The sequence below is a fragment of the Lepidochelys olivacea genome, assembly GCF_965140295.1.
Source record: "Lepidochelys olivacea isolate rLepOli2 genome assembly, chromosome: 9".
Classification (NCBI taxonomy): domain Eukaryota; kingdom Metazoa; phylum Chordata; order Testudines; family Cheloniidae; genus Lepidochelys; species Lepidochelys olivacea.
In genome coordinates, this window is record NC_140419.1 from 49,501,373 (window position 1) to 49,515,514 (window position 14,142).

General features: G+C 47.7%; 1 protein-coding gene across 1 annotated transcript in view; it reads right to left on the reverse strand.

Moving 5' to 3' along the window:
• Nucleotides 1-11,779: 11,779 nt before the first annotated feature.
• The window catches only part of LOC311526220 (UPF0524 protein C3orf70), a 32,975-nt gene continuing 30,612 nt past the window's right edge, over nucleotides 11,780-14,142 (reverse strand). Inside the window, exon 2 of the mRNA XM_084639040.1 lies at nucleotides 11,780-13,839. Within this exon, the coding sequence (XP_084495166.1) occupies nucleotides 13,283-13,839 (557 nt within the window). The 3' untranslated portion in view covers nucleotides 11,780-13,282. The remainder of the gene's footprint in view (nucleotides 13,840-14,142) is intronic.

Here is a 14,142-nt window from a genome sequence, read left to right on the forward strand (position 1 = left end):
TGGCGCTGCAATGGTTCCAGTCCAGCCTAGAGGGAAACCACGTCCTGATTCGGACAGACAACACTGACTGACATGGTTGTATTTGTGAATAACCGAGGGGAAACAAGGCGCAAAAGCAAATAGTCATACGATGAGTGGAACGCTTTCTCTTATACCTCAGAGTGCTTCTTATAAAAGGAGACATGAACTAAAAGGTCAACTCCTTCAAGTGGGTCCTGAATCAGGAGGTCTTCGGGTGAATTGTCCAAACATTCAGCCTTCTTTCAGAGTGATAGTCACAGGATCTGCCGTTTCCTTGGCAGAGAACCAACACGTAGCCAGATTTTTAGATCAGTCTAATTAGCCATGCTGGCAGTCAGGCTGCTTGTTCCACAGTGAGCCTTACTGCTCAGGTTGAGAGCCCTGACAAACTATCTATTCGATCCCTTCATGTCAGTGTCAGCATTCTTTGTCCATCAACACTTGCTTTGTGATAGCCCCCTCTGTGACCTTCTATGGGGCTCCCCTTTAGGGCTCAGACCTCCAGAACCTGTTGTCCTCTCCCTCCATACTGCAAGTTTAGGGGTGCAGGCCCCCTGCAATTCACTGTGATTATCCCAGCAGGTCTGACCTTAGTCCTGCACCTGTAGGTCACTCTCAGGGACAGTGACAGGGTCAGCAATAACAAGCTGGCTTTCACAGAACCAGGGCATTTATTTTAGAACAAAAGCATTTCAGAAATAAACATAACATGGCATCTGTGTAGACTAGTTAACAGGTGTCACCCAGTGTCCAGGTGGAGCGCTGACGGGTTCTAGGTCTCCACACCCTTCCAACAGGGTTAAACCCTCTTAGATACAGTCTCATGTCAATTTTGGATCTCTGACTCAGTTCAGGCTTCCCCCTTTGTACAAACTCTTGCTTTGGCTCCTGGGTTTCTTGAACCTGGTCTGAATTCGCATATACAATTCACTCAGGGCCTCTGGCATTGGTTTCCTGGCCTGGGATCTGCAGTAATTCCCCACCATGCTTTTAGTTGCTTGGGGAAGCTCAGTATCCCTCCCCTGTGGAACTAGAATCCAATATCTTGCTCACAAAGACACATAACATTGAAAGTTACCAAAGTTTATGACTAAACCTGGTCCCTAAAGTGTCTGGCATAGTCACGTTTTGGAAGTTTCCACACTTCCAGAGTCTCACCTCTGTCAATGTCCCGCCCCCTCTCCCCCAAGAAGTGGCCATAGCAATAGTACCTGACTAGCAGCCTAGGGGAGCCCACTGAGTCAGATGGTGCCTCTGCCCTTCTCTTGTAATTTCCATCTCTTATAACCCTGACATCTAACAAGCTGGCATATGCTAGTCCAGCTCTTCTTGGCTGGATCAGTAGCAGGCACTGTCAGGCTCCTGGTTACCCTATAAGCCTAAACCTAATATCTGGTGCTCTCATGGTGTCAGATTACCCTGGTGGTGGTTGCAGGTTTCTGCCACTGCGGGTTTTGCATAAGCCTCACTTTAGACCGAATGGGCCAGCATGGAGGGCTGGCTCTCCAGGAAGGGGCTGTCAGTACACAATGCTGCCAAGGGAGAAACTTCAGTCTGCCCTCAGAGCCAAATGCCTTTCGCCCAGGGCCAGGCACCTCTCGCTAGAACTGTCTTCTGAGGGTTCCATGCGTCCAAGGGCTCACCTCTGTCACCGTGCCCGTGATGCTCAGTTACAGGGAAACTTGGGTTTCCCCTACAGCTACTAGTGGGACAAGGGGGCTTGAGGCAGTTTGGAAAACACCAAGGAGCACAGGGCTGTGATTTTTTTTCCTTCATAGGCTCGCCCTCAGCGCCTTTCCCAAGCCCAAGGTGGAAGGGGCACATTCTAGTGTGTGGACCAGTTTTTTCCCATCCCGGTTAGTCAGCTGGGGGCACAGGACTACTGTGCCTGGCCATGGTGCGGCTGGCTGACAAGTTGCAGGGCCCGCTGCCCTTGGAGCATGTTTAAGGGAAGGTTTTCTTCCTAGCCCAATGGCACCCAGGGCCATGTCAGTTACGTATACACCGTAAACCCAAACTATGACTTCCTGCCTGGCTGTGCCCACAGGACCATGCCATCTGGCACCAGAAAACATATAGAGGATACCATTGTTGTAGGTACCTGGTGTACAAAAAAAATGGCATCTTCTTCACAGCATGACCTTGCATGCAACACAGACACAAGGCCACGCTTTGCATGCAAGCATAGCACTGTCTCTGTTCAGGTGGCTTTTTTAATCTATCCCTACAGTTTGCTGCTGCCTTCTGGGAGGCCCATTTTGGGAAGCTTGCTAACAGATAACACCATGCTGTGATACTGCAGTTCCCCCTGACAAATGCAGCCTACTTATTTTAAAATGGGTTTAACCCAACTGCAGGTCTAATTGGTTTAATCCTAAAGTCGATCATGTCGCAAGAGTCTCTGAAAGGAATGACGACATGCTCATCTCATTCCAGTGCCCAAACTGCCTTGTGCAATGCAATACTGATCCTAGTTATTTGCCCTGCGGAGGACAGACAGGTAGGGCCTGTGATCTTGGCAGACCACGTGCCAGCTCATGCCACAGGCCACCTAGCTTAATTGAACACTGGTAACGCCAAAGCTGGAATCAACTGAGTGTTAGTATTGATAAAAGAGGTATTAGCATTATAAGAATGGGTTTAGACTGCAGGGAATACTTGTAAATTGCTGTATGCATTAATCTCACTTATGACTGCTGTAGCCCTTTATTTGAGCTATTGTACTGTGAATTTCTGTGACCAGACACTAGAGACCCATTAATAGATGTGAAATGCTGATCAACAGAAGTTGGTATGTCCAGCCCACCATGAATGGTCCATTGACCCACACAGGCACTATTGGGGGCCATGAATGAGGGCAAAAGACATTGTTTGGCTTCCTCCCATCAGTTGACTAGAGGGCAGGAGGGGGAATTAAAAATCACAAACAAAAGGAACACATCACTTCCATGCTGCTTGGAGGCCAAAGGTCAAAGGTTTTTTTTTTTTTTTAGGCATAATCAAGAGATCCCCCAGTGTTAACTAGATTAGGCCAAAAGGACTTGATTTAGAGTATGTCTCTACTCCCATTAAAACACCCAGGGCTGGCCCATATAATCTGACTCAGGCTCGGCCTATACTAAACCTGCAGCTCTAGGCGCATGTGCATTACCTCCCATGGAATACAATGGGGACCATCCCTCTCCCTGATCAGCTAGCCTCAACCAAAAGGCACTGCTGAGTGGTGAATGGGAAAAGTGCTCACTATGACAAAGTTCCAAGCCTAGAGTGGTGGGTCTCATGCTTCTGAGCGGATTCAGGGGCCTCAAAAACTCACTAAGGGCCCAATGTGACCTTCCTTTCACAGTGTAGTGGCAAGAGTCACAACCTATTGAGTTACTTTCATCACAGGCCAGTATGGGAGATACTGTCAAGGGGCTCTCTGTAGAATGTGGGGGAGGTGGGAACCTGGGCCCACCCTCTACTCTGGGTTCTGGCCCAGGGACCCTAATGATAACCGCTGGTGGCAGCTTTCCCTTCACCACTGATGCTGCTTTGATTCCCTAGGCCACTTCCCTGTAGTCCCCTTTTCCCAGCGTCACCCTTACCTCAGGATTTCAGCAATGCTGCTCCTCCTCCAGTTCCTTTCAGCTGGGCTCTTTGGAGAGAACTGGAAAGGAGAGCTTTTAAGCAGAATGAGTGGGACCTTAATTGGTTCTAGCTGAAGAGCGAGACACACTCTATTTGTGGAGCCACGGCTATCCTCCAAGAAACAGCGCATCTCATTCCTCTGCGGAGTGGGGATTGGGGTCGTGGACCCTGGAGCGTCTCCCGATTGGACCCCGCTGCCAGCCCCGTGGCCTATGGAGACGGGCAAGCATGGATCAGATCTTCTCTCCAGCACCTGTCCCACTGGCACCACACCACCCAACTCAGCACTAGGGACAATGGCCACGGGAGAACTGCAGTCCCCCTAATGGGCCAAGAGAGGGAAAAACAAAAACGGCCTCGCAGGGTCCCTCATAAAAAGAAAATGAGGCAAACCCGGGGGTGGCAGCAACAGGAGGAGGGAAGGAATAAAGGTTAAGGATAGGAGCAGGGGCTGGAATGGGGTCGGGGCAGGACACAAACCTAGGCCATTGAGAAAAATAAGTGTCCCCATCCCCTCCCCTGACCTGACCCTGTTCCCATCCTAGGTTATCTTTCACAGGCCCACTCCTCCAGCGTTTGGCCGGACCCGTTCTTGGACCACCATTTGGTGGCCGTGATGGCCTCTCTTTCTTCGGAGAGGCCAGGGCTGGCCTATTGGCATTTCAATAAAGCCCACAATAAAGCCAGGGAAGGTGCACGCCTGGCTCTTCTGCTGTAGCCACACCCGGGGCGCCAGCAGGCAGAGGGATGTGTTGATAGAGCAATTGGAACGGGAGGTTTTAGCGCTAGAGAGGCATCTGGCCACCAGCCCCGTGAATCCACCCCTCTGTGGAGCATATTGGCAGAAGTGAGAGGAACTCCAGGCCCTTGACTATCTTCGGGCCTGGGGTGCCTTTGTTCGATCCCACATCCGTCTCCTGCAGGAGATGCATCGCGGCTCCCGCTTCTTCTATGCCCTGGAGAAGAAGATGGGAGCTAAAAAGCAGATCATCTGCCTCTTGGCAGCTGATGGTACACCCCTCACGGATCCGGTGGAGATGTGCAAGAGGGCTCGGGTCTTCTACGCTAACCTTTTCTCCCCAGATCCAACCGATGCCAATGCCTGCGGAGTGCTTTGGGATGAACTCCTGACGGTCAGCACGGGCTACTGGGACCGGCTGGAGCTGCCTGTCACTCTGGCAGAGTTCTCGGAAGCCCTCCGTCTCATGTCCACCAATAAATCTCTGGGCATGGACAGGCTGACCGTGGAGTTCTACCACGTGCTCTGGGACATCCTCAACCTGGACCTTGTCTTTGTCTGGGCTGAGTCCTTAGAGAGCAGGGTCCTCCCACTGTCATACAGGCGAGCAGTGCTCGCCTTACTGCCAAAGAAGGAGGACCTCAGCTATCTCCAAAATTGGCATCCCATCTCACTCCTCAGCATGGACTTCAAGGTCGTGGTGAAGGCCATCTCGCTGCAGCTGTGGTCTGTGCTGGTGGACGTGGTCTATCCTGACCAGACCTACACCGTCCCGGACCATACCATCTTTGATCATCTTTATCTGGTCCAGGATCTCTTGGAGCTTGGATTTAGGGATGGTCTGTCGTTTGCCCTCCTGTCTTTGGATCAGGAGAAGGCGTTTGACCACGAGCATCTCCTGGGCACTCTGCAGGCATTCAGCTTCGGGCCCCGGTTTGTGAGGTTTCTCCAGGTGCTGTACGCTTCCGCAGAGTGTCTGGTCAGGCTCAACGGGACACTGACTGCACCTGTCAGCTTCAGGCGAAGAGTGCATCAAGGTTGTCTGCTGTCAGGTCAGCTGTATACTCTGGCCATTGAGCCCTTCCTCCATCTCCTTCATAAGAGGCTGACAGGGTTGGTGCCACATGAGCCAGAGGTGCGGCTGTTCCTGGCAGTGTATGCCAACGACGTGGTCCTGGACCCAGAAGACCTGGTGCGGGTGGAGGCTTGCCAAGCTATTTATTCAGCAGCCTCCTCCACCCAGGTCAACTGGGTCAAGAGCTCGGGCCGGGTTGCGGGTGAGCTCCCTCCCACCCGCGCTTCAGCCCATCTGGTGGAGTGCGGGTCCGCTGCTTTATCTTGGCATTTACTTTTCTGCCACACATCCGTCTCTACTGGAGAACTGGCCCGGTTTAGAGAGCAGGGTAACTGGGCTGTTGCAGGGCTGGACAGGACTGCTCCGGTACCTCTCCCTTCGGGGGAGAGTGCTGGTCCTTAACCAACTGGTCCTGTCCATGCTCTGGCACTGGCTCAACACCCTGTACTCACCCCCCATGTTCCTGGCCAACCTCCAGAGGTTGGTTCTGGAGGTTTTTTGGCCGGGACTGCACTGGGTCTCTGCAGGGGTTCTCCATCTCCCCCTGGAGGAGGGAGGACAGGGCCTGACGTGTTTGCACACACAGGTCCATGTCTTCCACCTCCAGACCCTGCAGAGACTCCTTTATAGTGCAGGTGGCTTGTCGTGGAGCATATTGGCGCATGCCTTCCTCCGCCATCTGCAGGGCTCCGATATGACCGGCAGCTCTTTTTTCTCCATCTGAGTTTTCTTCTGCGAGACCTCTCCGAACTGCTGGTCTTCTACCAGGACCTCCTCCAGGTCTGGAGGCAGCAACCAGGTCCTTTGTGGCCACCGAGGGGTTAGATCTCCTCGCGGAGCCCCTGCTACACAATCCTCATCTTTGTGTGCAGGTGGCGGAGTCCCCCTTGGTGCGCCAGAGGTTGGTTCTGGCAGGAGTCACCAAGATCAGAGACCTCCTGGACTACGCCCTTGGGGGGTTGGGTGGATCCCCTGCTGCTCGGTCGGCACATGGGGCTCTCCACCCTTAAAACCCCCTGGTGCATTCTCCAGGAGGCAGCCCTGTCCCCTGCAGCTTGGGATTTCCTTGAGTGGGTCCTGCAAGAGGGTGCACCCCGCCCGCCCCTCACTCCAGGCCCTCCGGATCTTTCCATTGGTCCCCTGCCCCATGAGCCTTCCCCGGCCTCCCCCTCCTCATACCCTGAGCTGGCTGCGTGTCTTGCAGCCGGTCTGTTTTCGAACCACATCAAGAGACCATCTATACGTGCTCGTGCTGCATACGCTTCATTTCCCCACCCTCATGTCCCACCCAGATATCAAGGAGCGGGACCTTTTACCAGCAGTAGAGGGTGAGGAACCCCAGTGAGCCAGTTTATATTCCATCTTAGTCCTGCAGCCTGCCGGGGATAGCAGCTGGCGGCTCCTCCATGAAGCCGTGAGCACGGGCATGTACTTGGCATGGTTCACTTCTGTCCCTGAAGCCTGTCCCTTTTGTGGCGTGAGGGAGACCCTGCTGCACGCGTATCTTCAGTGCACCAGGCTGCAGCCCCTCGAGTACCTCTTATTGAGGTTCTGGCTGCACTTCTCCCCCCCCCACTTGTTTATTTATGCACACCCGATTTGAGGCCCCACGAAGTCACAGGACCACCTTGTCAAACTCCTCCTGGCCATGGCTAAGGTGGCCATTCATAACACCAGGGAGAGGAGGTTGTGGGTGGGGGGGCTGTGACTGTGGGGCTGTTTTTCGTTCCTTTATCTGTTCACGAATCCAGGGAGAGTTCCCCTGGGCAGCATCTGCCGGCTCTCCCAATACCTTTGAGGAGCAGTGGGCGCTGTCCAGGGTTCTCTGGTTGGTGTCTCCTTGTGGTTCCCTAGTTTTGGCCCTCTGACCCCCACACCTGTTCCCGTTATTGCCTTTGCTGTCCCCTGAACTCAGTTGGGTTCTAGGTTTAGTAGCCCCTCCCTAGACTGGGGGAGGGGATTTTAGCAGTGAGAGAGCTAGTATTCTCTTAGATCCTTCTGGACTGAGTCTGTCACATCACCCACTGCTTCTGCTGACATTTCATTCACAACAGTGGGGGCAGGACAGGCCCCTCCCCCTCCTGAGATAGACAACAATACTCACTGTGCTCCATTGCATCTGTCTTCAGATATAGGTGGAGAGGGTCAGTAATAAGTCAGTTTTGAGAAGAGGGAGGCAAAAGTCATGGGATAAGATTTAAAATGACCCTGATTAGTCAACATTATTCCCCACACTTTGCAGAAACACTTTTCTTTGTCCTCAGGCACCAGCCAAGAGGGGTGGATTTGCGGATGGGAGGCTCAGTCAGAAAACAGTTACACAGCAGCAGTTAGTACACAGCCGCACAGCACAAGGGGGCGGTGTGTTAAGACCTAAAATAGAAGTGGCTGAAATGTGGCAAAAATTAACTATTAACCCACTAGCTTGACCCAAATGGGGTACAGCTGAGTTGTTCCAGTCATGAGAGAAATCTTCACACCGTCTTAAAGCAGAGGTGACAACAACCCCAAGGGCAGGGAGGAACAGTATGGGGCTAATAGAGCCCCAATGCCATGCTGGAGAGCAGTGGCTCCCCCCCCCCCCCCCGCAATGCTGGGTGCACCTTACTCACCCCCAAGCAGAGCGCAGAAACAGATGGTTCACAAATGAGTGAGAATGATTAGAAGCTAGGCGCCGAGTCCATATGACAAGTGATGGGACGGCTCTACCAGCTGAGGCCTGATTGCCGATGGCTGTGACCCCTTTGTGTTGCCAGAGGGCCACAGGAAGCCACTGGGGCCAATCTCCAGCCCCAAACTCCAAGTTTCTGACATGTTTTTTTAAAGATTATTTTAACTACAACTCTGGTCATGCAATATTTATGCTGAAGCTGCACTGCACATCTGTCCTCTGCTGTGTCTGCAAGTCTAGGTAAGAAGCACCCAAGAACATCATAACTAGGAGAGGAAATAATTTTTAGCAAGTCATTTGATGTTATGTCATTATAAACTTTTCTTCTGGGTTAAAAGCAAGGTGGATGGAGTAATATTTACTCTTTGGTACTAATGTACCTTTTAAGCTTCATGCCTCTGAACCCCATTTCTAAAAGTAATCTTCCTTTTGATCGCCCTCACTGGCTGATGGCTGTACTTTGCATCTTTCCTGCCAGTCCTACATAGCTGACTGGCAAAACCAGTGGCTGAAATAGAAAGCAATCTGCAGGTCACAAATTCCTCGCCACTCATTTACTGCATTCAGAGTTTTTAAGGCCAGAAGGGGCCATATGAGAGTCTAGTCCAGGAGTTCTCAAGACATGTTTGGGTGGCCTTAGCGTGCAGCCACCAACTCTTGCTGGGGGCTGCTCTGGCAATTTTTCGTAAAATGCTTAATTAACTTTAGGCCAAACAAATAAGTATGCACATAAATTACAATGATTTGGACATGTGTATTTATGTAGGGGTTTTTTGCAGACTCAATAATAAAAAATAATGTACAGTTGTCTATTCTTTACTGGGCCTAAACAGAATAGAAACAACATAAGGTGCTTTGCACATTCTTGTGTTTTTGTTGGGGTTTTTTGGCTGCCTTTAAAAAAAAAATTGCTAGCTAGTAAGGCTGCTGCTGTGAAAATTATTATTTGTATGTATCACTTTTCACAGCAGACTTACTAACTAGCTGGGAGACAGTGAAACGTGATAAACAAACATACAAATATCGCTTTTCACAGCAGACTTATGCAGCCCTGGCAAGCCAGAATTAAGCCATGGATGGAGAGGTGGGTAGGGAGGCAGTGGGGGCCAGGATGATGGGGAGGGTGAGCCCAGGGCTGGCGCCCAAAGCCCCCCAGCTGGGGGATGTAGCCTGAAGTCCTGTGGCCAGGGGCTGGTGCCTGCCATCCCAGGGCTGAAACCAGAAGCCCAAGCCCCACCACCCCGGGAAGGTGGGGAACTCACACCAGCTGCCTGTTCCTCTGGCATTGTGGCTTCAGAGGAAGGCTGGGCCCAACTCCTGCTGGCAGCCCTGGGTGAGGAGCCACTATCCAGGAGGCTGTGGCTGCAAAAAATGCCTCTGGGGGCTGCAGGTGGCCACATTTGAGAAACACTAGTATAGTCTGACCACTTGCACAAAACAGGTCATAGAATGCCACCCAGTTATTCCTGTTTCAAGCCTATAATTTATTTGACTACTTGTGCATAATTTAAAGAGGCATCCAGTCTCAATTTAAAAACCATGATGGAGAATCCACCACATCACTACATAAATTGTTCCAATAGTTAATTACATCACTGCTAAGAAGGTGTACCTGCCTTTTGTCTGAGTCTGTCTCGCTTCAGCTTCCAAATATGGGACCTTGTTATGCCATGTTCTGCTAGATTAAAAAGATCTCTACTATTAGAAATCCCTTCCCCATGTAGGAACTTGTAGACCGTGATCAAGTTACTGCAACCTCTCTCTTAGATAAACTAAATCAGCTGAGCTTCTTTACTCTCTCACTATATGACCTGATTTCCAGACCTCAGATCATCTTGTAGCTCTTTTCTGAATCCTTTCCAATTTGTTAACATCCTTTTGGAAGCATGGACACCAGTATCTCACTTATTTAAATTCAAGTCAGAACTTGTGTTGTTTAAACTTTCACACAATGTTTGTGATCAAGGCTCCAAGATACTGAAGCACGTGACTTCAACATAGCTACTTCTGCCCAGAAAGTTAGACGTCTTGCTGAATTGGGGCCAGAGTGATTGTTTCTTTACCGAACAGAACTGTGAAACCCGTCACTCTAATATGTGGAATACAGAGTTACTTAAGACAAGCTGTGCTGCAGTGGTTTAGTATTTTATTAAAGAGGAAATACATACACCTGAAAGAGGACACTCCTCAGTCACTCAAATTAGAACGTGTAACTTTGATATCAGAAAGATATTCTTTAAAAGAAATCTACCTAAGCCTGTGCTTGTGCAAAAGAAAACAAATCACATTTATTTAAGAAAGTAGTATTTTTCTGAAGTAGTACACACAGAGTGATCTGTTCAGAGTCTGGTTCAAGAACTGAACATAAATTTGAGAAATGCATTATAGAATTAGCTGTTAAAACATTTCCCCAAATCTTGCCCTTCCCTATCCCCAAGCACTCCACTAAAATCCATGGGGTGTAATACAAGTTAGGATTTAGCCCATTGTGCTTAAGACTTTTAAACAGATCATGGTAAAGAGACACACACAGTAATTACTAACAGTTTGGAAAGAAATGTATCCTGACACAATGATATGGAATCTGTGTCACCAGAGGAAATTAAGTTAATCTTAGTCATGACCACCCAACTATTTTTCACTAGACACTACTATAGCCCTGCTGACAGCAGACGTGCTCGCGTAAATTCAAAGGAAGAAGGGGAGGTCTCCCCCTTCAGATTACTGAGCACTCAGGTTACCCTCTTCAATATTCTATTCCCTCACCAAAATATAATTTGTAATTATTTCCACTGTTCTCTCCAACAGGGCCCCTCTGACAATGTTAGATCCCTGAAAATACACTTAGACATCAATAGGAAGAACCCCTCCAGGGGGCTAAGTCAGCCAGGCAGGCCACAAGATGACAGATTTTCAGATTCCTCAGAGTCTCAAATTACATTTGAAGGATTATAATACAAATTCAATAGCATTAATTAAATTAATGCTTAAGACAGACCACCACCAAGTAAAAACCCTGGTTACCCAAGAAAGACTAATCCCATATTAAAAAAACAAACCCCATTTAAATAGCTTTTTCTACAATCTTCCTTTAAATGTCAACCAAACAGCATGTTTCTTTAAGTGCTTGGTAAGACTGTATCTGCTCATGCACAAGGGCCGAATTCCTCATCTGTTTAACAAGCATTGCACTGTTTATATACTTCATCAAAACTATAAAACCTATTATTTCTCCTCTCAAAGTGTTATTTTAGTCAAAAAGTACAATATTACTTTATATAACAATTCATGTTAAATTCCTACCACACACACTGTTGTCTAAATATTTTCTAAAGGTGTTGATTACAAAGTGTATAAAAATTAGCAATAAGTCAGGATACAGTGGTAAAGATTTTTCCATTCTACAACATAGAATAAGAGATTCTAGTATTGATAACTAAACCTGTACGTTTATATATCCTTATTCTCTCCAATAATTTTGAAAGGTAAATAGCAAACAAAAGAATTACAAGAAGGCTATGTTTACAGTCAGAAGCAGAACTGTTATTATGACTATACCTAACTGGTTCAGTCGTACAGAACTTTTCAAAGAACAATACATTTAGAGGTTGTCAAGGGACTGACACATAAGGTCAGAAAAATGTTTATTTTCCCATCTTGCTTAAGTTTTATTTAGAATCCATCCATGTCTAACTGTTGAACTGGCTAGAGAGTACCTCTTTAGGATTCTCCAGCTAAAATACACACATACAAACGAAGGTGTCACAGACGTGTATTTCTTAATAGCACGACTATTGGTAACTGTAACCCAGTATGGTTTAACAACGCTACAACGATACATGTACATTGGGTCTTTAAAGCTTAGTTAAGGTAGATAATCCTTGTTTATCAAGATTTTCATCTAATCAGTGCCAATAAATTAAAATTCGGAGGAAATGGCATAAATACATTTAAGAGGTCAAATTAGAAAGAAGGGCTTGAGGAAAAGTGTTAGACCAATTAGCCATTTTCTGTCCTGCAACTCTTCACCCCAATCTGTTGTCTTTAGAGCTTGCCTTAAAGACAGTCAGACACGTTCAGACCTGGTCTTAGCAATGGCAGTAGTTTGGACCAATTAAACTAAACCCTAATCAAAACAAAGATAATGCAAATATTCAGACAAAGGGCAGAACCGAACTATTCGTTCATCTATCCCACCCCCCTTTCAATGCAGGATGGTTCTTCACAGAACATTCATGTTATTTTAGAACAATTTCTGATTGAGCTCTCTCCTTTAGCTGTCACTTCACAGCTAAATCCAGAGTAGCCTGTTTTACAACCGAAATCTTCACCTAAAATAAAAACAAAAACTAGCGCCGTTCTTTTTTGTTTAAGTCAGAAGAAAGAATGGCTGGCTCTGGCTAAATGATGTATTGGCAGCAAAACAATTCACTCATCAGTGGAGTTTAGCTCAATCCCGGCTTTTGAGTTATCAGGAGTTCAGCTATTGTGGACACATTACACATAGCCTGGAAGAGGGTAGGAGGCACTTTGCACTGCTCTCTCACAAGCTGGAAGAGGAGGAACTGAGAGGGTTTGAAAGGAATCACATCTGGACTGGAGAAAGGGGTGTGCTATCGGGGGAGCCTTTGGGAGGAGGACAGAGGAAGTACTTCGGATCTCCAACTGGGCGTAGATGTATGCGTTTGTGTGACAGAAGGAGAGAATAATTCTCGGCCATCAGGCCAACTGCATAACCTTCCCCATGCTGCTTTGTAATATCCCCTGTGCTGTGAAAGTACATCATAAATGTCCCGATAGAGGAAAACAGCAGGAGGGTGCGAGTCCTGTTACAATTAACTGCAAAGGAAGTGACCCAGACTAAGATAAGGCCCACTTTGTCATAAAAGCCATATAATTTTTTAACATTGCTTAAATGTAGAAGTGGGAGATCCGATTAGTGAAGGAGTGCATTAAAATTAATTGGTAGAATTAGTTATTCAAATAACTAACTCACTGATGTGTAAGTCTTGGTACTGCTCTTCTGTGAGGAGGTTGAAAAGTCTCAAGTGCAATGGGAAAAAGGACTTGTCAGAAAGAAAGCAAATATAAATGCTATAAAAGCAATATTGGTTAGTGTACGCAGGACTGATTCTAACATGGCATGTCACACTGTGGTTTCTATAGTCTCGATCACTTCCAGTTCACATGGTGAGGGCAACAGAAGGGGGCATTCGTCTGGCTCCCAACTGCTGTCTGGATTATAATCTTCTTCAGAACTTAGCTCGGCCCCCTCTTCAGTGTCCTCATCACATGACTCCATAAAGGGAACCCCAACAGCATTGATCCCAGAGTCCTCGGAGCTGGAAGGGGAAGAGCAGGGATCTATTTTTGGTTTATTGCTCTCTCTTGAAATTAAGGCATTGCGAACAGCAAGCTCCTCAGGCTTTATTTTATGGGGCGCAGCGGGAGGCTGCCGCTGGACATAGCACATCTTCCCATTGATGCATTTCACACGATAATTGTCGATAAAAAGGTCGGAAATTGTGCAGTATCGTGGGGAGTCGGGGGGTAATGGCAGTTGGAAGACAGGTGCAAACTTCAAGAAGCGTTCAGTGAGCGAGACCGAGATCTGAATGGTGTTTGTGGATTCCCTAGGTCGGATAGGTATTTCAGTGCTGGGAAGCTGTCCCACAGGAGTCATTGGCTGATAGACGTATTTACCTGCATAAAGAGAGTTAAAAACCATAATTGCTACAAACAGATTATATCATCTTATTATTATTAGTTCATCAATACAGAACAAAAATACATGGTGTTTCACCAAACTGGTTTAAAAAAAAAACAAAAGAAAGCAGTCAGAAAACTCCTGTGAAAAATATTTCACATTAATCTTGTCTTTTAAACAGGGATCAGTTCTGACAGATATTTCCTTTGGTGAACTGAATCATTTTAACATTAATTAGTCTGTTCTTTGTCAAAGTGAGTTTATTTTATTCGTGTATTTGCATTTCCCTTTCTCTAGTC